The 22,202-nt window shown below is 33.8% G+C and overlaps 1 protein-coding gene across 1 annotated transcript in view; it reads left to right on the top strand.

Moving 5' to 3' along the window:
- Positions 1 to 17,482: 17,482 nt before the first annotated feature.
- The window catches only part of SAMD3 (sterile alpha motif domain containing 3), a 33,026-nt gene continuing 28,306 nt past the window's right edge, over positions 17,483 to 22,202 (top strand). Inside the window, exons 1-3 of the mRNA XM_006926164.1 lie at positions 17,483 to 17,576; positions 18,239 to 18,430; positions 21,244 to 21,355. Of these exons, the coding sequence (XP_006926226.1) occupies positions 17,498 to 17,576; positions 18,239 to 18,430; positions 21,244 to 21,355 (383 nt within the window). The 5' untranslated portion in view covers positions 17,483 to 17,497. The remainder of the gene's footprint in view (positions 17,577 to 18,238; positions 18,431 to 21,243; positions 21,356 to 22,202) is intronic.

The raw sequence follows: 22,202 nt of genomic DNA, 5'->3' as shown, positions 1-22,202 counted from the left end.
ACAGACAGGAGATACTTTTCTCTCCAACTATTGGATTTTGGGGAAAATTACTAAGCTTCATTGAGTCTCCTGGTTTTTAAAAGAATTAAATGAGATTATATACATACAATGTATAGCATAGTTATTTTCCATGATTGTAAGAGCTCAGAATTTGGTAAGAACTCAGTTCAAATTTTGGTTCTATATCTAATAGTTATGTGACTTTGTGTAAGTTATTAAACTTTGCTGAGCCTAAGTTTCATAACCTGAAAAAATGAGAACATTGCCTGTCTTAGAAAGTGGTTGTTATGATTAAGTGAGATAAAATATGTAAAGCACACAGCATCTAGCACTATAAATGTCAGTTCCACTTCTCTCTGCTCCTCTGTCTGTATTCTCTTCTCTCTTAGAAAGGAGTGGTAAGACTTGGGAGGTACAGTTTGGAAGTAGATGTGCCTCTCACTTAGCAGAGACCTTTGTCTCTGAAAGGCTCAGCCAAGCCTGGTGGCCAGAGAAGAAGTGGAGAGCAGAGTACTCAAATTCTAAATTCTGAGGAAAAAAGGGTCTTAACATTTCTTTCCACATATTCAACCCAGCTCACTAGGACGGCAAAGGAGTTAAGGATTCAAATGAAGGCATAACTAGCAGGCATCTGTCTCTTTCAGTTGTATGCCCTTTCACATGTGGGCGCTCTGAAGCAAAGAAGAGGATCCTGGAGTCTTAAGAGAGCAACAATTGCGGGGAGGTCGTTGTTCTTTGTGATGGGAGTAAGGAGCTCACAGCGTCCATGTGGGCATGAGGACTGCATGGGGTCAGGTTCCCGTCTTGCTCATGTCCTTTCCTAGGATCCTTTTAGAACCTTGCAGTTCCTAGAGCAAGATTTTTGTATGTAGACGTGCCTCCCACTTAGCGGAGACCTTTGTCTTTTTTATTGTCTTTTGATCTTTCTTCACAAATGACAAAAGACAATTCTCTGTTGATTTTTTAAATGGTGGAGCATGGTCTCTTGCTATTGTTACTCTTTATACACATCAATTATTATTCACATTAACTTTAATCACAGAGAATTGACTTGCTAGAACCAAAAGTAAGTAATTATTATTGATTTCAAAGTACATTTATTATATACTATTTTTTATAGAGAGAGAAGGAATACTTATAAAACAATCAACCTACCATCCTCCAAAATTAAATTTATTTTTAACAACAATTATCTGACTTAATTCCATTTTAATCACATTAAATCACTAATGTTAAGACTGTTGGGTTTTTGTTAACGTACGTGTAGTTTTATCTGAATAAAATAATTTCACAAAATATTGAGAATGTTGAAAATTGGTTATATGCATATATAAATTACTTTAATTTATATATAAGTTACAGTAATTTATATATGCGTATATATATATGACTGTAATACACTTTATACTATAAAACAAACTGAAAATCTGGTGATTTAGAATGTTTCATGCCTTTAATTCTAATTAATTCTCATTGTAATCTAAACTGGCAAAATCAGAAATTGAACTGCAATTGCTTATTTATTTTTTGTTTTCTTGGAATTGAAACTTTACTAAATAAATATTTTTAAACACTTAATTGCATTCCTTGTAATGAACACTTTTGCAAACACTAAATCTTTTAATTCTCATAACTAATAAACTAACCTGAAATATCACCCGAATTAGTGATTTTAGTGTTGCATTTATTTTTAGAAACAGTGCCTCATGGGATCAAAATCAAATCTTCATTCAGACATTTATTAATTGTTTAAGTTGGGTAAGTTATTCACCTCTCTGCACCTCACTTTCCTTGTCTACACAATAAAGATGATAACACTTACTTCGAAGGATTGGGGCGAAGTGTAAAATACATACGTATGTGAAGCGTCCAGCAATCAATAATGACAACTGCTATATTTATTGCTTTGCTACTAACTCATTTTTAAAGCAGCAAAAAAGTCTGACCCTTATCAAAATATATCTGCACCACTTCTATCCTCTGTATTGTCATTGGGCTGTAGCTTTAGGTAAAAGTAAGCAATTTGCAACAGTTAAGAATTTTATCAGTCTAAAATTTACCAAGTACTAAATTTACTAAGTTCTTTGTGAAGCATTAGAGATACCAGAATGAGAACAAGGAAGGAGAGAGCCATACACAGTATTTATGCAAGTATCACTGAGCAGAGGAAGACCCTAGAATGTGCAACTAATATATGTAGTCAAAACTAATTTGAATACTAATAATACAAATTACCATTAATTGAAAGATTTCATGTCAAACAGATTAGTAGATTTTGCATACATTGTTCTATTTTACCCTCATGACTCAGACCTCTTTTTTTTAATCCTGACCTCTTGATCTTTAGTCTTTAATAGTTCATAACCAACTGATTATTGCTAAATTGCTGGAGATAGAAATATTTTTTTTAAATCAACATAGATTATTTTTTATTTAACAGTACAAGTTAGTCATTAATCATAATAAAACCATAGTAAAATTAAGAATGATAATTTTTTTGAATTAAGTTTGGGTTTATTTGATTCTCCTTATTAGCAGGGCTGGATAAAATGGCAATATTTGATTGATTGCAATAAAATGCAAATGGCTGACTCTTCTCTTAGTCAATTTCTTGTTTGTGGCCATATCAAACTGATACAAAGGAAAAAGTCTTCCACAGTAAATAGTCTACATCAAAAAAAAAAATCACAAATCTTAAAAAATGCATAAAAAGTAACAGGCTAAAATTATTGATTATATAAATGATACGCCACCAATATTTTCATCCAGGAAAACAGACAAGTAACCAGAAGCACTGATTTTATAATGTAAACTGGCCATAATACTTTGGGTAACTTTTAAAGTCAATCGTTTTCTTACTTTTTTCTTAGCTGTAATTTGCTTAAGATGACAAGGTACTCGAGAGCTACCTTCTACTTTATAGATTTCCAACAAGTCCACTCTTATCAGCTTCATACCACATTTCAGCCTTCCAAGAGAAATTTGTTTCTATCATTCCTCTCTTCTGCAGTGTTTGGCAGCTGACTTCTTGTTGTCCCCTAGCCCTCACACAGCAGCACTTCAGATACTTCCATTCTGATTTCTCCCCTCCCCAGAGTTGCTTGTCATTCACTGCCTATTTCCATCTTGCAAAATTTGTGAGCATCATTTTTCCTCTGCCATTTATTTTTCTGTTTTCTTTGACCTCTTAAGTTTAAACCTTTTTCTTCATCTACTGTTATTTTCTGAGTTTTCAAAAGGCAGCAGAGATTAATATACATATATAATTTAATCGAAAGTTCTGCAGCATGACTTTTAAAACTAGTTGAAAATATTTTGTGATTAAATAAAATTCATAAATAATTTGTATATATAGATATGGAGAAATGAAATCATTCATTTGAAAATCTATAATAGATGTAACTAATCACTTATTTTGAACATTTTAAAAGTATAATTAAAATTCCATAATTTAATAATTGTTTAGGTTATGGGTTTGAAAGCCAGCAACTTTACTTACTGGCTGTTAAATTTGTTTACATTTCTGCATCTCAACCACAAAATAAATATAATAGTAAGACTACCATGCCAATGATTCTGTGAGATAATGCCTGTATTTCATTTTGCACAGTTCCTGAAACCTAGAAATTGCTCAATAGATGTTATTTTTGTTACAGTTATCATTATTCTTAAGTACAAACTGAAAAAATTAATCCTACTACATAATTTGAACTTTAACCTAATATTGTATTTACTCGTGTTTCAAATGTCTTCAAAAAATAAGAAGTAATTACTTTATCCTTTAATTTTTGAGGAAATAGCTGACTTAATTTTCTTTCAAATGTCTTCTTACTGTTTGGGGGTCTAAAAGCATATAGCTTTAGCTATATGTTTTTCAAACCTTACAACATGGTCCAGGTAGAAAATCTTCCTTTTAATTTTTTTACAACTGGTATTTTTGTATTCAATCTAATGACCTTATACTTAAAGGTCTGGATTGCAGATCGATAAATGAAAATTTAAGAGAAAAATCACATCATTAAAAAAAAGCTCTATTAAATTTAAAATTCACCACAATGTTCAAGTTCAGTGGGAAATCAAATTATTATTTTCAAACTCAGTATAAACACTTGGAACTGGTTTGTAAAAAGCACTTGTAAAAATAACAGCCCTATATTAGAGTTGAATGATGAGAGTACTAGACACAGTATGATTTAGTTCTGCCAGAAAACAATATAATTACATGCAGACAAGTTATATAGCTTGCACAAAAATTGTATTTTATGACATCACATACATTGTTGCTAGGCATAAATATATATACTTTTTCCATCAGTAGCTTACTTAACTCATTAGAGAAAAACATAGATGTTCCTATATTTATCATACTAAAGCCAAAGTAGAAATTTAATATGGTAATTTAAAGAGTAATAACTTCTCCATATCTTTTTAAAACATTGAAATTTCAGACTGTTTAGAAAAATATGTAAGGATTACAGTTCAAAGAAAAATGTGCTTTTATTTCCTGACATGGCAATGAATGAATACAAGGCTTGGACCACCATTCCCATCCGTAGGGCAAGAGAATCAGTGGTAGGGTAAACTCTAAGTAGTGGTCTCCTGTGTATTCAAAGACAACAATCTTACATGTTAGGTCAAGTTTGTTATGCAGATTTGATTGTAATCACAGACATGAAAATTTAGGGTGATGGAAATGTTCATTTTTTTTATTATGCTGATGGTCTTATATCTCTATATATTCATATATATATGAGTGTATGTCACTATATATATATTCACGGGTGTGTTTGTGTGTGTGTGTGTGAAAATTCATCACATTGTACCCTAAAAATATGTGCAGTTTATAAATTAAACTTTAATAAACCTCAGTTAAACTTCAATAAATTTGCTTTAAACCTCTTTGATATTGGGAGAAAATAGTTAAGCAACCTAATAGAGAAATATGAACTTCACATAAAAATAAACATGAATGGAATTCGAACATATGAAGAAACGCTTAAGTTTACATGTCAGAGAAATACAAATGAAACCTCGGCTAACTACACAACAGTGACAAAAATCTCATAGTTTAGCAGCACATAAAAGCAAGTAAGGGTGGGGGTGAGGAATCACTCTCCCACATTGCTAATAAGAATGAAAAAATGATCAAACCTTATAAAGGGCAATTTGACAATTTGCCCCAAAATTTCTACCAAAATGACAAATGCATTTAATTTTGGTCATGTTCTGGAAAATACATTCAACAGATTCCTTTACTCACAATAAATAGCAAAGTGCAGCATTTTTTCTGTGAGCAAAAGTTTGGAGACAACCCATGTGAGTCATAAGACGCTGGCTAATGAAGCAATGGTACATCCACATATCATTCCACCAATGGTACTGCTGTGGAAAAGAGTAAGGATGTTCTTTGCTCTGATAAGGAAATATTTCCAAACCTTATTTTTAATTTTAAAAAGCTACATATTTGGTGTACCACTTCTAACAGAATGAGGAAACATAAGAATATATTTTTGCATTATCTTATATTTGCATATAGAAAAAATGAGCAAGTAGTAGAATTAAATAAACAAGATTACGTGCAAGAACGGGAAATTTGGTAGATTGGGGCAGGAATAGGAACAAAATATTTCTTTATATATTTATTTTTTAATTGTTTTGATTTTTTTAAGTAGGTTAATATATTTCTAATTTTAAAATATTAAAATACATTTTGTATTTACTAAAAAATAAAACAAAAGAAAAGTCAGCCCTTTTACATCAAATTTTGTTAACGATTTGGAAGTAAGCATGGAACATTATCTGATCAGCAGTGATTCAAAATTCATGTAATTGCAAACCTTAATGAAAAGCTTTTCTCCCAAAGATAGTCTAAGAATTTAGGTATTTTGGGGAACATAACTGTATTTATATCTAAATATAATTGAACAACAAAACTCGGTTCCAAATAACCTAGATGACCTTATAAACGATGGAGTAGTGTTCATGCTGTAGAAGCATCTGAAAAGATTACCCACAAACCCCACTTTTTACAAAGTAATTTGGTGTTAACTGCAGAAACAATTAGCTTATATTAGGGAGTAATATTCCATCAAATTAATTTTTAAAATAAATTTGATTTTTATACCTTAAGCAGTAAATTCATCTTATATTCAGCAAGTCAGCTTCCACGGTGATAGAAATAAAGTGATTCTACTTAAGGATTTGATTTAAAAAGAAAAACCAGCATAGCCAAAAGGCCAAATGTCATCTTTCAGCCAATCTTGCTTTTTAAAGTGATTCCTTCCTACAAAATCGCTGTTGAATAGAAACGCAAGCGGATACTTGACATTTACTCTTCCATTCAGCTCAGAATCCATGAAGATCACATTTTCTTTTTATTCACATCACTAGATTTCTGGGAGGATGGTGTGAAGCTTTCCTTAATCTGAAAATTAAATCAAATCCTTTCTATTCTGAGTTTGAAATTTAAAGCATCAGTGATCATTAACAATCAAATCAGATAGTTAAAGTTGTCTAATAATCAGTGATTTTATTTAAGACGACAAGTCCATTTTGGGGCAGCTTCTCTTTTCCAGCAGCTTTCAAGCGCAAATCAAAACTCTTAAACAGTCTGAGCCATCTGTATGCTAGGCCAAAACTAAGAATAATTTGTGTGCTGACATAGCGCCTAGCCCCAAATGGGAAAGGTGATCCCTGAGACACCTATAAAGACACATTGCCCCCATTAACTCAGCTAATACCTTTGTTTGATCCTGGACATGAATAAACGAAATTTGGTTGCAGATGTTTGTTTCTTTGAAAGAAGTCAGAGGAAAGAAAATCTTCTATTTGTCCTCTGCCTCTACTCTTCCTCACTTTGTTTTCTCCCTCGGATGCAGAGAACTTCAAGGGAAGTTGGACTGTGAAATGTAAAGAAGGTTCTCGTGTCTTCTCTGTGCTGCGTCTAGGTCAGGTCAGCTCAAATGTAATATGGCAAACTTAGATCATTTGTGGAAGTTTATGATGAGTTCCATGGCTGTGATAGAGTTTACTCATTCATTCATTCATTCATTCATTCATTCATTTTCTAGGCTTTAAAACCAAAAGTTTTTAGGATAATCAGGGAAAATGAGGGCACTGGGTCCACACATTATACTCTGTCTCTCCAGTGATTATAGATCTCATGGACTCGCTGCATGTCAGTCCAATTACTGTCAGTATCACAAAAGATTTGGCTGGTGTTTGCCCCTGGGAGATAACTTCTAAACCCTTGGACTTTACCAAGTTATAGAAATATCTTTGTTATGACCCAATCAAGCATGTCTACATAATGAACCCTCAATAAAACCCTGGACTCCAAAGACTGAGTGAACTTCCCTGGTTGGCAATACTCTGAGTACTATCACAGTTCAATATTGGGAGGGGACCACGTCCTGTGGATGATACAAGCTTTGCATTTGGAACCCTCTCAGCCTTTGCTCTGCATGCCCCTTCTTTTGGCTTGTATTAATTTGTATCCCTTTGCTATTAAAACAAACAAACAAACAAACGAACAAAACTGTCGTTACACATATAGCACTTTGAGTGAGTTCTGAGTCTTTTGAGTGAATTATTGAAACTGAAGTGATTGCAGGAACCTCCAACTTTGCAGCTAGCTGGTCAGAGTGAAGTTGGCCCTGGGGAACCACTAAACTTGCAACTGGTTCTGAAGTGACATCAGTCTTATGGAGGACCATGCCCTCAGAACGTGTGGTCTGACAAACTCATTGTACTGTTCTTCCTAAGCTTCCAGTCATGTCTATCTTTGCCTATCAGAAATTTAGCCCAATGAGCTCAGCTCATGTCATAGTAAATGACCTAAGATTTCTGCCACACCTACAAAATGCTCTTTATCTTTCCACTGGCCAATTCTTCTGATAAGCACCATGGAAGATAGCCCAGTTTTTTATATACCAAGTTAGCTCACTTGCCAAAGAGCACTCCACATCATTATTAAAAACACAATGAATAAAATAACAATAAATGGTAAGTGCCAACACTAGCTAGTTGTTTTCATGCACTATCACAGTCTTGTGAGGAGACAGTTATTATCTTCCTTTTTCAGAAGAGGACACTGAGTATTAGGTTATATAATTTGCCCAAAGTCATACAATCAGAAAAGGAAAGGCTAACATTAAACTTCAGCTGTCTGACTCCATTACTTGAACTCTTAAACTATATGCTGGCAGAACATGGAGTCTCCAATTATCCCAACATGTAGACATATTCCTGGAACTGGTAGCATCATTCTTAGTTTTGGTTTCTCAAGAAGTAGATCTGGACAGAACTTGGGTACAGGAAACACTAGGAGAGAAGTGGAGAAATGGAAAAGGGAAGGTAAGAGAACCTATATAAGGTAAATTAACAAGCCTGTCACCACTATAGGTAACTGAACTTGATCCTGCTTGGAACTCTTAAAGTCAGCAGAACTTTTGCCTCTGAGGTGGCTATAATGGCCTTTCACAATCCCAGAGAAGTATTTATACGCCATGTCATATCAGTCCATGGTTAAGACCGTTCCACTTCCAGCCTGCCCTGGGCAGCGTGAGCTCTAGTTCCTGAAGAAAGTCTTTGGGCAGTGAAAGTAAGCCTGTCCCACACTGAGTGGTTACACCTGAGAGGCTATGGGTCGACACTGACAAGTTCCTTAAGGATTTAGTGACACAGAAACTATTTACCTATGTTGTCCAATACAGTAGCCAGGAGCCACTGTAACTAATTAAATTAAAATTAATTAAAATTAAATAAAATTAAACATGTATTTTCTCAGCCACATTAACTACATTTCAAATGTTTAATATCCCTATGTGGCTAGAGTCTAATGAACTGGACAATGCAGATATAAATCATTTCCATTAACGATAAAATTTCTATTGTTCAGTTCTAGTCTATGCTGGTATGTAGGAGAGTTTTAGGGATTTCCCTTCCAGAAAACATTTTAGAAAAAAAAAAAAAAGTTATAATTGTTTATACCTTTGACTGAGCAATCCTGATTAGTTAAGGAAATAGTTCTTGAACTATCTATGAGCCATCTCTGAACAAAGATGTCATTTTTAATAACACACACACACATACAAAACTAAAATCAATATAAACACTAAATATTTGGGATGGGATAAATAATTTATATTTCCACAAATTGAAATATCATTTATTAAAAATTATACTTTAAAAACTTAAATGATGTGGGGAAATTCATTTGATATCAAGAGAAATAATAGAAGTAAAAATAAAAATAACTTGTACTATAGTCTTAACTATATTATAACATATACATTGTTTGGTTTAAATATTTTTCTTTATATCATATATTTTCCACATTTCCTATAAGGATAATGTTATCCTTAAAGTCATAAATAAATAAAAATGGCATATGCATACACATAAATTTTAAGGTCTTTGAAATCTTTATTTTCTTACCTAAGTTATTGATAATGGTCTTGACAGAATGTAACTACAGGGCTGAATTGAGAAGCAAGGCACTGAAGATCTTTTCCCAGTTTCAATTTAATCTGATCAGAACTTTTTGGATATAATTGTTTGATCAGTTTTAAATATTTGGTATTGTCTTAACACCCAACCCATATATTTTTATTTTGATCAGATGATGTCGATAGGACTCCTTTAACCATGACGAAATTTGTTTTTTTATTCGATTTATTCAACAAATGTTTGTTGAGAAACCATTCTCTAGCCAAACAGGAGTCTTCCCAGGATTGTGCACACAGAGGTAAAAAATCTCACCCTTGCCTTGAGCAGAGCAGGTGCCACATCCTGAGAGTGACTGGAGCAGCACAGCAGTCTCTTCGTCCCCGCTTCTGGTTGGCACTAGCCCGCTCAACATTCCCGCCAGAAAGTCCTTTAGATTGTGACACAAATGTTCTAAATTCGGAATTCCAATATAATACCATTCTTCCGACAGGATCAAAATAATAGCTTCAGCGTTTAGGTTCTTAGGAAGTTTTCAGGGAACTTGGTGAAAATAAATCTGTTTTCTTTTCTTTAGCAATCGAATCCACACTGTTCTGCATTACAACTTATACTACATGAGTAAGATACAATAACATAGGGTCTTTAAACCTTAGGTACGAAATGTCACAATTTACTGTAAAACATTCGATAGTATTTTTATAAGCAGTCTACTAGCTACTAAGTTTACTAGCTATGCATTCACTCATAGGGAACTAAGCAGTTCATTTACTCATATTAATTGATGGCTTACTACATGTTGGTTTGTAGCACTAACAGTTAGTACTACAAAGTTGGATAACAAACAGTCCTCATCCTCAAAGAACATATAATGTGAAAAATACAGCTATATAAGCTTTATAATTATTTTTATTTCTATGTGACGAATGCCATAATAGAAGCATGACATGATGCTGAGGTGAAACTAATTTATGTTTTGCCACATCAGGTTTCTCTTAATACTTATTACTTAATTTTTTAAAAAAGTGACAGCATGTTATTTATAAATCTCAGTCTAATAAATCAGGAGTGTAAGACACCAATTTTTCATTATTGTATAGCAAATTTAATATCAGGCTCTGAATCCCAGTTCCACCAGAGTAAAGAGAAAGATATCCAACCTCAATTCTTTCTGGAATTCCCCTACTCTTATTCCCTTCTCCCTTCTCCCCTTTTTCTCTTTCTCTTTCTCTCTTCCTCTACCTCCCTCCTTCACTCTTCCCGTCTCCCACCCCAAATTCAAATACACACACTCATATTTAGCATTAGATTATAACTTACCAGTTGGCACCACTTGGGGGACAATTTTTTTTTAAAGAATAGCTTCGTATAAACAAAAAAAATTGAACATACTGGTCTGTCTTCAGAGAAACCCAGGTCTGACAGAAGTATGAGCATTTGTCACTCAACCGTACCAGTCTCGTAGGAGAACTACAGAGTCCAGTGCCTTTTTCATCCCCAGACATCCTATCTGTGGTTTGAGTCACACTGCAGTAAGAAGATCTACTACCCTGTGTTCTCTGCTTCTAGAAAGGGCCTACAAAGTCAGACAAATACTCAGTATAACAGATTAGGAGAGCCTAGTTTGACTCTTACAAGCTAAGCCTTATAGGAGGATGCAGAAATCAACTGTCATGTGCTCTCACAGATGAATGCCTCCAAAGAAACAGTTTAACAACTGTAATATTTTAATAACAAATTCTTGCCTCCATTCAGAGCTCTAAAATCAATTCTCACCTGCACTATGTAACAAGAACTACACTAAGCCAAGGTCTGTGCTCAATAAATGTTTGTACATCTTACTTCAAGGATGTAGTTACCAGGAAACGAAAGCCTCAACACACCAGAGCTTTCTGAGACACAAAGCTTTGAGTCCTTGATTTGGGATTCCAATGCCTAAATTCTAATATATATATTATAATCTCTGCCTTAAAGTTGCTATGGCAAATGTATTTTTTTGTCCTGATAGGTGGTAGGTATTATTTCTTCTAGGAGTTTTAAAAAAGTTAATTAATAGAGAATTAAGAATATTCAAAGGTATATTATTGTGCACATATACATACATGGGTATGTATGGCTCTTCTTAAGACCATCTTCCTTCAAGAGTTGACAGATGTTAGCTATCTGGGATCCAGTCTGTTTCAAACTTCCTGTCTGCTCCTGATACCCTGCAGTGCATCTCAGAGAGTGACCTGTACTTCTTTCAAAGGAGCAGCCACTACTCAGTCTGTTGTTGCTCAGAAATATAAACACAGCATTGCCAGGAACTTCTGATTTTTTGAGTGAAAACGGGATTTCAGATTTGTAGGTAAAATCTCCTATTTTTAAAACAAAGTAAAGTAACCAAAACCACCTTCATGAGCCAGATCTAGCCTAGTGCTCTTTCTTTCAATTTTCTCAAATACAACCCATGGGCCAAAGCTTCTCCAGCAAGGATCCATAAATATCACTTTTTACTTTTTATCTTTAAAATCCTAACTTTCCTGAAAATAAAAGTGAAGTTTTTCCATTGAGAAAATTTTGAGAGTCACAAATTAGAAAATTCCACCAAACTGAGAAATCTACTTTTATCTTTCAGTGTATGTTTTCTCAGTCTTTATCCTACTTATATATTTAGTTCTGTTTGCATTTTATCCTATCTACAATATTGAATCATAGGGTTTTAAACGTATTTCCACTTAATTATATTTCATAATTGTTTCTCTATATCGTTATTTTTTTAAATGTAATTTTTAATCACTGTATAATATTCCATTTTAAATATAAATTACCATAATTCAGTAGTCAGTTCCTATCGCTGGATACCTAGTCTGTCCAATTTCTTTGTTATTTTAACTATTACTACAGAGCACATCTTTGAGCTCATTTCTGTTCATGTCCTTAAGATAAATTCTTAGAAATGTTATTTTGGAGTCAAAGTATAAGACTATCTTGATGATTTTTGATTTATATCAGCATCCTTTAAAGTTAAATAGATTGAGGCCCAGAACTACTCTTTCCTTTGCAAGCTATGAGAATTTACGTGAATTACTTTTGTAAACTTCAGGTTTTTCATCTATAAAAGATCAAAAATATAACAGAATAATTTGTACCTTCTTTAGCAATGTGTAAGAGAATATTAGCACTCTTGCTAATCATTTAAAAAGTTTTATCTTTTCCAGTAGACTACAAAATGATATTTAATCAATTTTATTACAAAGAATGTTTTACATTTTTAGATATCTAATTATTTAAAATTTTGTTCATGAATTGCCCTTTTCTCTTTCTCTAATGGTATAGTTATCTTTTTAATAACTTAAAGGAATTATTTTATTCCTTATAATTATATATTATATATGTATACATACATATTTTTTATTTTTTTGTAGTCAAATCTGGTCATCTTTTATTTTTATTTTCAACCTTATTATAAATTATTTTAATTCTTTTTATTTAATTTTCATGTTTAATTATTTAACTCATCTAAAGAGTTTATTTTATAGGTGATATGAGATAGTCTCCCTTTTCTCATCGCCTATTTGAATCAACAATTTTTAAAACTTCTGTATGTATATTTCTGTTTCTAGGTTTCTATTCTGTTCAATGATCTGTCCTCTTTTGCTCCAGTACCATGCTTTTATATTTATTCTAATTTTGTAGTACTTTTGAACATCTTGGAGTGCAAATCCTTTTGCCACATACTTTGACCTATTTTGTCTGTTTGTCCTTCCAGATAAACACTGATACCGGAGTAAGTAAAAACATACAACCCATTTGAATATTAATTGGAATTTATAAATTAATTCTGAAAGAACTGACATCTTTAGACTATCAAGTCTTCCAATTACACATTCACTTTTGGGAAAAGTTAATAGCACAGCTCACCGTTCCCATCTCTGGCAAGAATCCAGAGAGTTGTAGACCATGCTGATGACCTGTAAGCTTTGACAGTTAACTAGGCAGAAACAAGGCTGAACCATAAGTTTGACTCAAAGGCCAAAAGTCCGGGGTGTTTGTGACTCAAAAAAGTCCCAAGAGACCTGGGACTCTGGTTGATTGCAATTTTTTATTCATTAACTTAATTAAACCTCTCAGGTAAATTGCTGTTTAGTTTCTTGATAAATAGAAAATATAAAAATTTAAGCTACTATTATCGTACTCTTCACATCTCCTTGCCCTCAAATTTCTCAAGGATGTTTGTGAGTTACAGATATCTCTGATAAGTTTTGCTGGACAGAAGGAACCAACAAAGAAATACTTGTAGTTCTCATAAAATCAAAATTTTAATCAATAAGTTAAACCATAAGAAATTACTGATCTTAGACTCTTATGTGTACAAAAATGGCGGTTTCATATGGTCCAGCTTAAAGCAACTGATAGATCCTTTTGATGTGTTTTATTTGCATGGTATCAGCTAGCTTTGTAGATCTCACTCCCTTTTTGCCTATAATGTATGAAAAAAATTATGTTTTATTTCTATAATTTATGAAAGGTTAATATGAATATCTATCTTTCTAAAGTGAAGGAAAATTGCTACATATATGAATGTTTAGTAAAATTAACTTTTACTAAAAGCTAACTTTCCTTCTTATACATAATTTACTTCAAGAAAGAACACCCTTTCCTATAAGTTATCTAGCACAGCTGCATAAAAATCTTCTCAAGTATGGACTATACAATCAGCTCAATGACTTTCCCAAGCTGAAGTATATCTATAAACTCTGAACCCGGTATTCCAAGCTAGCCAGTGATCTTTCTGACCGTCTGCTGTCGTTTTCTACCGTGTGTTCACCGTTCCAGAAAGTTTGGTCCACTTTCAGGTCCTCAAACCTGACTCGTTTATTTCTGGCTTTTTACTTTTAGTTCATTCTATTAATCCCACTTCCTCTGGCTCCTTCACTATCTAAACTGTATCATTCATTCACATTGCAAATCGAGATTCATTCATTTCCAGGATAATGGGAAAATTCAGCTCATAGTGCTTTCTACAGCACTCATAGTAATTGACTTTATGTTACATTCTGCTTATGTTGGTGTCTTATCTTCGGTGTCTTATCTTCTTCGTAAGACTTCTGACTTCTTTGGTGTGTCACATTCACCTAGCTCTGAGCTATCTAGGCAGTAACCATTTCAATGACTAAGATAAGCAAGATATCTAGTTGACTGTTCCAGTTTTCATTCCTCCTGGTCTGGTGATGGCTGGAATGAACAATGGCCCAAAGTGGGTGAGATGTTTGGCTTTACTCGAATACAATGATGTCCTTGCTTTATGTCCTAGCAAGGTCGCTACCAAACAGGATTGCCTGGACGGTGGTTAATGTGACAGTCACATCCCTATTTTTATATCTAAATTTTTTTGTCCCCTTTTCATCAATGAGACCGAATTTTTGCTAAATGGCTTGTTCCCTCAAGTACAGCTAGGGTGGGAGATGTCCTTTCCCAGGAGAAGGCATTTGCCACCATCATAGCTTTTAAAAATCTTTTGTTGCCTTAGCTTTGGGACTCTGAGAAAATAAAAACAAAAAGGCAAACAGAAAGGGAAGTGACAAATGTTTTCATATTTGCTTATTTGTAGTTGATGTCGTTATATGCTATATTGTTCTTGAAGATTATAAACCACACTCACAGCAGTTTGTACTATTATCTTCCTTTGGAGTTTTAACAAATTTATTAAATAAAAGTTTCCCACATTTTAGGTTGCTTTAGCTAAAGTCTTAGCCCTTTCTGGCTTTAATTAGTATTTAATACAAACTTTTTTTTAAAATTAAAGTATAATTTAATTAAATAATGAGACTGGTTGGAGTAATCAAATATGATGTCTTTATTATTTTTATTCTTTTTGTATTATTCTGTCTTAAAATATTTAATGATGGTACTTGTCTTCACATTTTAAAATCTTTTCAGATGTTTCTGTAACTTCTGGATATGTAGTAAAGCTGTTAGATGTGTCTTTTCTCATTTGACATATCTTTTATTTGCTTATATATACAATTATAAATAGTATATCTAGTCTTTATGTGAGAGGAAGTTTTAAGGTGGCTACTTAAAGATGTTACTTTAGGCAGTGATATTATTTCATTTTCTTAAATATTTAGAAAAACAAATGAACAAAAACTATAGTATTTTTTAAAAATCTTATTGTTTTTGTATGAGGTTATAATTTGATAACTGCTGTGTTTTTCCCAAAAGTAGAATTAGGTAAAAATCTGGGAATTAAAATATATGAGAAGGTTTCCAAATACTTATTTTATTTTCAAATTTCTTTTTATTCTTTGATGTCTACAAAGCAGTATCTTCTGCTCTGCATGCCTTTTAATCTTGGAGTTTAGAGAATTGTTTTTCTTTCTTTCTTTCTTTCTTTTCTGCTTTTTTTTTTTTTTTTTCCCTAAGTCCTACTCTTCACAAGGAAGCCAGAAGTGTGACGGGAAGGTGTGATTTTTAATTTACACCAGAGTCTCGCAAATAATGACTTTTCACACCCTGCTCTTACTGCTTAGCCTAGGGGAGGAGTTCTGTGGCTACTGTTGTCTTAGCAAATTAAACCCACTGCTGTAATTCAGAAAGGCGTTCTTTTGTGTTTAACCCTTGTTTTCAGTTTTGCAACTTGGTGTTTGTGAATACTTATGAGAATGTGGCTTATTACTTTGAAGTGCACTTGTTTTCTAGGAAATGATTTTTGAAGGCTGTTATCATTTCAGATTGTCAAGTTTGAAAGGTAAATGTTTCCCTTCCCACCACTCTATATTGGAAATTATAACTTACTCAAATACGCAGAAATGAAAAATACCATATTTATTTCGAGAACGTCTGGTGATAAAACTTAAATACAAGATCTAATAAATATTTTTACCTTTTCTTATGATTCTATTTCGCTAAGAGCAGTTTTCCCTCTGTCTTTATGGAAGAGTCAGTGTCTTACTCTACAGGTAAATCTACATTTAGATTGAAAGATAAAATCAAAAGTAATGTTAAAAGATTAAAATGTTTTAAGTTTTTCTTCAGTTTCTTTCCAGCCCATTGAAATTATTTTGGATTAAATCATTTTTAAAAAGGACAGGCATTCGCTGCCTCAGAAAAACAGATAAAATTATTGAAATTGGTATACTTGTTTTTAAATTTTCTAAGTGGTTTTAGAAAAATAGTGGCATTCAACATTAACTGAATATTTAAAGAATAATCTAAACTCCGTATGCACTTCTTTCACTTAACGACTGTTAACATAGTTATTTTCCCATAATTGGGAATCTGCACAACTAAAACTTAAAAAAAAAAAGGTTTCAATCAATGAGCTAATTTTTCCCAGTTATCTTACCAATCATAATGGTATTCAATAAAGTTCTAGAACTGAATGGAATATTTAAGAAGATTGTTGAAAGGAAAGAAAAGAACATTCTCGGTTCTCCTGAGAAATTGTTTTGCTACTTTCTCCTCTTGCTAACCCAAAGCAATCAAAAGCAGCTACAAGCTTTCTCTTCAAGCTGGGAAGCAGCAAGGGGTTAACCTGTCTTGGTTTACTAAGTATCTCAGTCAGACTTTTATCTGATCCTTCCTCCCTTCCTTCCCTGCCCGCCCCTTTTGTAAATGTCAACCACTTCCTGATGAGCCCAGTAGTGGTGAATTTCACACCTTTCTTTTCTTTGTGAACAAACCTGGGTGTTAATGGTACAGGATTGGGTACCACTGTACGTCTCTGGCTGTCTGTTAGTAAAGCTATGGGATGCCTGTGGAAAAAAAAGTAGGAAAAGGTGAAGAAATTTGAGAAATGAGACTAGGAAACAGTTCAAATCAGTCTCATTTTTAAAAAGAATATTCGTTTTATTAGCAACTTTTAGATGTGTATTCAGAAAATAGTCATTTTAAAGAAGCTTAGTATTGAGAGTCTTGAGTCTGCCAAAGTAAGGTGCTGAAATTAGAGAGCTGATTGATAAAAGTAAATAAATAAAATAAAATAAAACAACAATCTGAAAGAAAAACGGAAGAATCCTTCTCAGACCTTTTATTCTACAGGTGTATTCATTTACAGGATACAGCAATGGAAGCTTGGTCAGTTGATCAGGTCTGCAGTTGGTTGGTGGAGAAAAATTTAGGAGAGCTAGTTCATAGGTTTCAAGGTGAGTTGTTTACACTTTTAAATAATGTTAATTGAGCAGCCTAGCTATTGAGTGTCCTTTGTTATTGGTAATCGCTTTTGTTGCCTAATGCATGTGAGTGTGGATGTGGAATTGCTTCAATGGGGAACTTTCATTTCTTGACTGACTGTGGCAGAGTTTGCATTTGGCCTAGCATCCATGAGAGAATATATTCTGAAAAGAACTCAAAATAAAGTCTTAATAGTTACTTAAAATACTTATTTGATATCATTTGATACTAATTTTGTCTTTAAATAATGCCACATGTGTTTTGTGCAGTGCTAGATTTACAAGTATTGAATATTGCCTGGGAGATATTACTAATAATGATCTCCCAAGATTTTTTTCCTTATAAAAACATGCCAGTAAGAAAGGATTGGAAGTGGGGAGGCAATAATGTGGAAGTAATAAGATTTTATTGTGACTCTATGTTCTAGTTCTTTCTTAGGAGCAGATATCGATTTGGAATTATGCAACGTCAGTGTTCTATCTTTGTCAGAAATACAGATAATTTTATAACATGAGAGGACACGTTTAGATGATCTTTTTAACACCAGAAATAATATTTTCTTGCTCAGAGTGTGCTGTCTTTTACAGTGCTTTACCAAGCAGGCATGTAGAGACTTTTTTTTTCTTTTTCCCAGAGGAAGAAGTAAGTGGAGCCGCTCTTCTAGCACTTAATGATCGGATGGTTCAGCAACTGGTAAAAAAAATTGGGCACCAGGCTGTTCTGATGGATTTAATTAAAAAATATAAGCAGAAGAGTCAAGAACTGCAGCCTCCTGGAAGCCCTAGAGAAAGAGCCCTGCTCATGCAGGCAGCAGCAGCCCAGGAGTAAGTCTGTTCATGAATGCCTTATTTTTGATCCTGTGCTTTTCCGATGAGGGCTATAGGATGAGACCGGGGTTTAAGCCTCTTTGAAAACTGACAATTTCCAGCGAGATCGTGTGTACAGTATTTCTAACATCTGCATAAAGGACACTTCTTGCAAAGTTTTATGAATCAAGATACATTTTTTAATGCACCACTTTTTAAACACCAACTCCAATTGTTAGAGGAGTCTGTAAACCAGGAACTCCAATCTAGAAACATCTGTAATAAGCAGTTGAAATATACAAACAATATGAGTAGGTATGGACTCCTGCAGCTTAGGTCTTAAAATCAGGGTTTGGGGAAGCCATTTTTGCTGCTCCTTTGCTTTTCCCTAAAGTATTTATTTATTTATGTATGTGTTTATTTGCCAAGGATTCCTTATAGTAACTAATTTATATTCTCCTCTCAAAGCCTTCACAATATAATTTGCTAGAGGCCTTCACAATATAATTTGCTAAAGACTCTTGATACAATGGGTTTTCTAATTTCTCAAGAGTATTCCTGGAAGGCTGAATGCTATGATAGCATCCCGCAGAAATTATGTAGAAAAATTTGTGGTGGCTTTGAGGTTTAGGGATGTTTTTACTTGTTTTTTGTTTGTTTGTTTGTTTGTTTTTTAAATCACTGACTTTTGCAATGAAAGGAATGATAACAGAAATTATGGAATTAAAATATTCACTTTATAAATCTAAGTTCCAGGATCATTTCAGACATTCTGATTTGGTTTTCCCATAGTATTGCTTAGAAATCTTTTTGCAAGATTTCTAAGGTTAAATAATTGCTGCAGATTAATTATTCATTAATTTTAAAAATAAAATTGTGATGTTTGATGAAATCTATGTGTTTACTTTCTTTTTTCAGATTACATCTATAATAATATATATTTCTATCTTATTCTCTGGTAAGCAATACAATATTAGAGAGACCCGACTTAAGTAATTTGATTTCTAGAATATTTGGATATTTGGGACATTGAGGGGAATAGGTAAACTTGAAGGGATGGTCCATGGTTGGTCTGAAGAGTCTACCATCTGATTTATTTGAAAAATCTCTCTTGTTGTTTTGACATATCTATATAAAAGCACACTCTTCAAATGTGACTTTTGATGAAGTTTCCATTGTATGCTTTTAGTCCTTTCCAGCAAAGAGAGTGTGAACCTCAAATAGAGCTCAAAGTAATTTCCCAGCATTCTTGGATGAGCTGGACTTTTGGAAGTTCTCTTCAGTTAAGTGGAATCTTGATATGGCCTTAAGCACAGCTTGGAAGAAAACAGCCGGCCTTGTTTCCACTGCAAATCAGTTTATAATGTTCTCATAGTAAATGAGAACTAGCTGGACTGCCAGGAAATCTGGGCTTCATTCCTGGTTCTACCACTGAGTTGGATTGATTCTGTTAAATGTTGACATTCCTACAGCTTCATCTGTAGGTTGTAAAAAATAATACAGTACCTAACTCCATGTTAATTCACACTGATGCTAGGAGTTTCACAATCTTTGAGAAAATCTCTTCTCCTTCTCCCAGACCAAAACAGCCTTGTGTTAAAAAAGCTTTGTGAATCTAGTTAAGAAAGCCATTTTCAAATGTAGCCAAGACTGGGAACACTGGTTGTCCAGGGATTTATCAGTGAGGGTTTTTCACTCTACCCAGTAAGTAGCTGGGATTGTGTTGTTTTGTATTCAGGTTAAATTATTCTGGTGCAAAACCATAATTGCATGTGGACTTATTGGTTATATTGGCTGATTGTCAAATATATTGTCACTGGACAAATATATTGTCAAGTGGAATTTGTGATAATAGAAAGAAAGATGAGAATATGCTATTTAATTAAGTGCTTAATTAAAAATAGGGAACATGGTATAGTAGAAAGAACCCTGAAGCTAGGTATCAAAACACTTGATTTCAAACCCCTATTCTGATATTAGCTACCCATCTAACCTTGGAGAGTCACTTGACTTTTCTTAATTCCAACTGTAAAACAAAGCAGGTAGAATAAATGATGCTTAAGACTCCTAAAGAGTCTACAATGGCATTCTAGACCAAAGATTGCAGATGGATTTCAACTTGAATGCATATTTCATTGAATGACTAATGGTTGCCTGGTATGTTATTTTAAAAAGAATTTGTACGCCACATTTGAATGGGATATTTAGTATCCTATTCAAACTTAGGCAAACGATAGGAATATGTAATTGGTAGAAGTATTTGCAGTTGCTTTTTGGTTGTTTTTGTTGAACCTGATAGAAAAATCACTGAACAGGAAGCTGAAAAACCGAGGTCAACTCCTGGCACTGCTACTTTGTGGCTTGTGGTGGTGAAGCCTTCTGGGCTTCAGCAGCATCACTCAGAAAACAAGAGAGTCAGTGGAATATGGTGCTCATACGATGAGATTTCACAGATAAAAGGCAGGAAGTGGAGAAGGTATCTCTTTTGGATCGTTTGTCCATCAGACTGTTAACCAATAAAGGTATAGTCTATTATCACTGTCATTTCATAAAGGAAGGAATTATCTCAATACCATTTAGAAATATGACTGATCAGTGAAAATAGCATTGTGAACTGTGATCAGTCTGCCTCCTGCCATTTATGAACCACTGCATGAGATGACCCCAGAGGGTCCTTCCTTAAGTTCTCTTAGACGTGACTCTAATGTGGATCTTAGAAGAAGACACAGATCATATGTTTTCTATAAACTGACTCCTACCCTTAGAACCGCCCTGAGGGCAAAGGTTGTGGCTCCTGCGGAGCAGCCCCTAACCCACCTCTTCCTTCTTGGTGACAGGAATGAGCAGACCTCCAATCCAGCCATCCATGGGGAGCACACTGCATCTTTCTCTGCAGCTGGAAACCTTGCTCTTGGACTAATTGACCAAAGAGTACTGAAACAGAGGTGGGGTTGCCAACTTCCAAACATTTTAAAGCCAAATGATAATATTTGTCTTTCTTTTTCATGAGATTTCATGTATTTAAATGCATTTCTAAGTCAAAATTTTTTGCTTTCTGGAAGGGATTTTTTGTTTTTACCAAGTGATGAAAATGTTTGGTAAAGGATGAAAGTTAAATTTTCTGATCTTTGTGTTAGAAAAATGAAGTTTTGAGATTATATTATGCATCTTTCAAGTATACATCATTAAAGAAAAAAAGGGATATCTTTGTTGTAAACTGTCCAGGATGATTGGCAGTAACCACAAAGATAGAATTTATTCAGTGAATAATGTCCTATTGAATATGCCTTTTGTGCAATCTTTGTTTTTGTTTTGAATTTTGTAGTCGTTTTAACTTGCTTATTATTGATAGAGGCACTGCTTTGGTAAACATTTCCTTATACAGAAGCCACCCCGCCCCGCCATGCCTTATTCACGGTTTTGCTTTCCGTGGTTTTAGTTACTCTCACTCAACTGCTGTCCAAAAATATTAAATGGAACATTCCAGAAATAAACAGTTCATAAGTTTTAAATTGCACACTGTTCTGAGTAACATGATGAAATCATGCACCATCCCACTCCATCCAGCCTGGGACGTGAATTATCCTTCTGTTCCGTGTATCCACACTGTCTGTGCTGCCTGCCCCTTAGTGACTTAATGGCTGTCTCAGTTATCAGATCTAGTGTCGCAGTATTGCAGTGCTTGTGTTCAAGTAACCCTTGTTTTATTGTTTTAATTGTTCTATTTTACTATTATTGTTGTTAATCTATTACTGAGCCTAATTTATAAATTTAACTTTATCATAGATATTC

The sequence above is a fragment of the Pteropus alecto genome, unplaced genomic scaffold, assembly GCF_000325575.1.
Source record: "Pteropus alecto unplaced genomic scaffold, ASM32557v1 scaffold79, whole genome shotgun sequence".
NCBI classification, from domain to species: domain Eukaryota; kingdom Metazoa; phylum Chordata; class Mammalia; order Chiroptera; family Pteropodidae; genus Pteropus; species Pteropus alecto.
The sequence above is the reverse complement of the archived record's forward strand: the minus strand, read 5'-3'. Positions and strand labels throughout refer to the sequence as shown.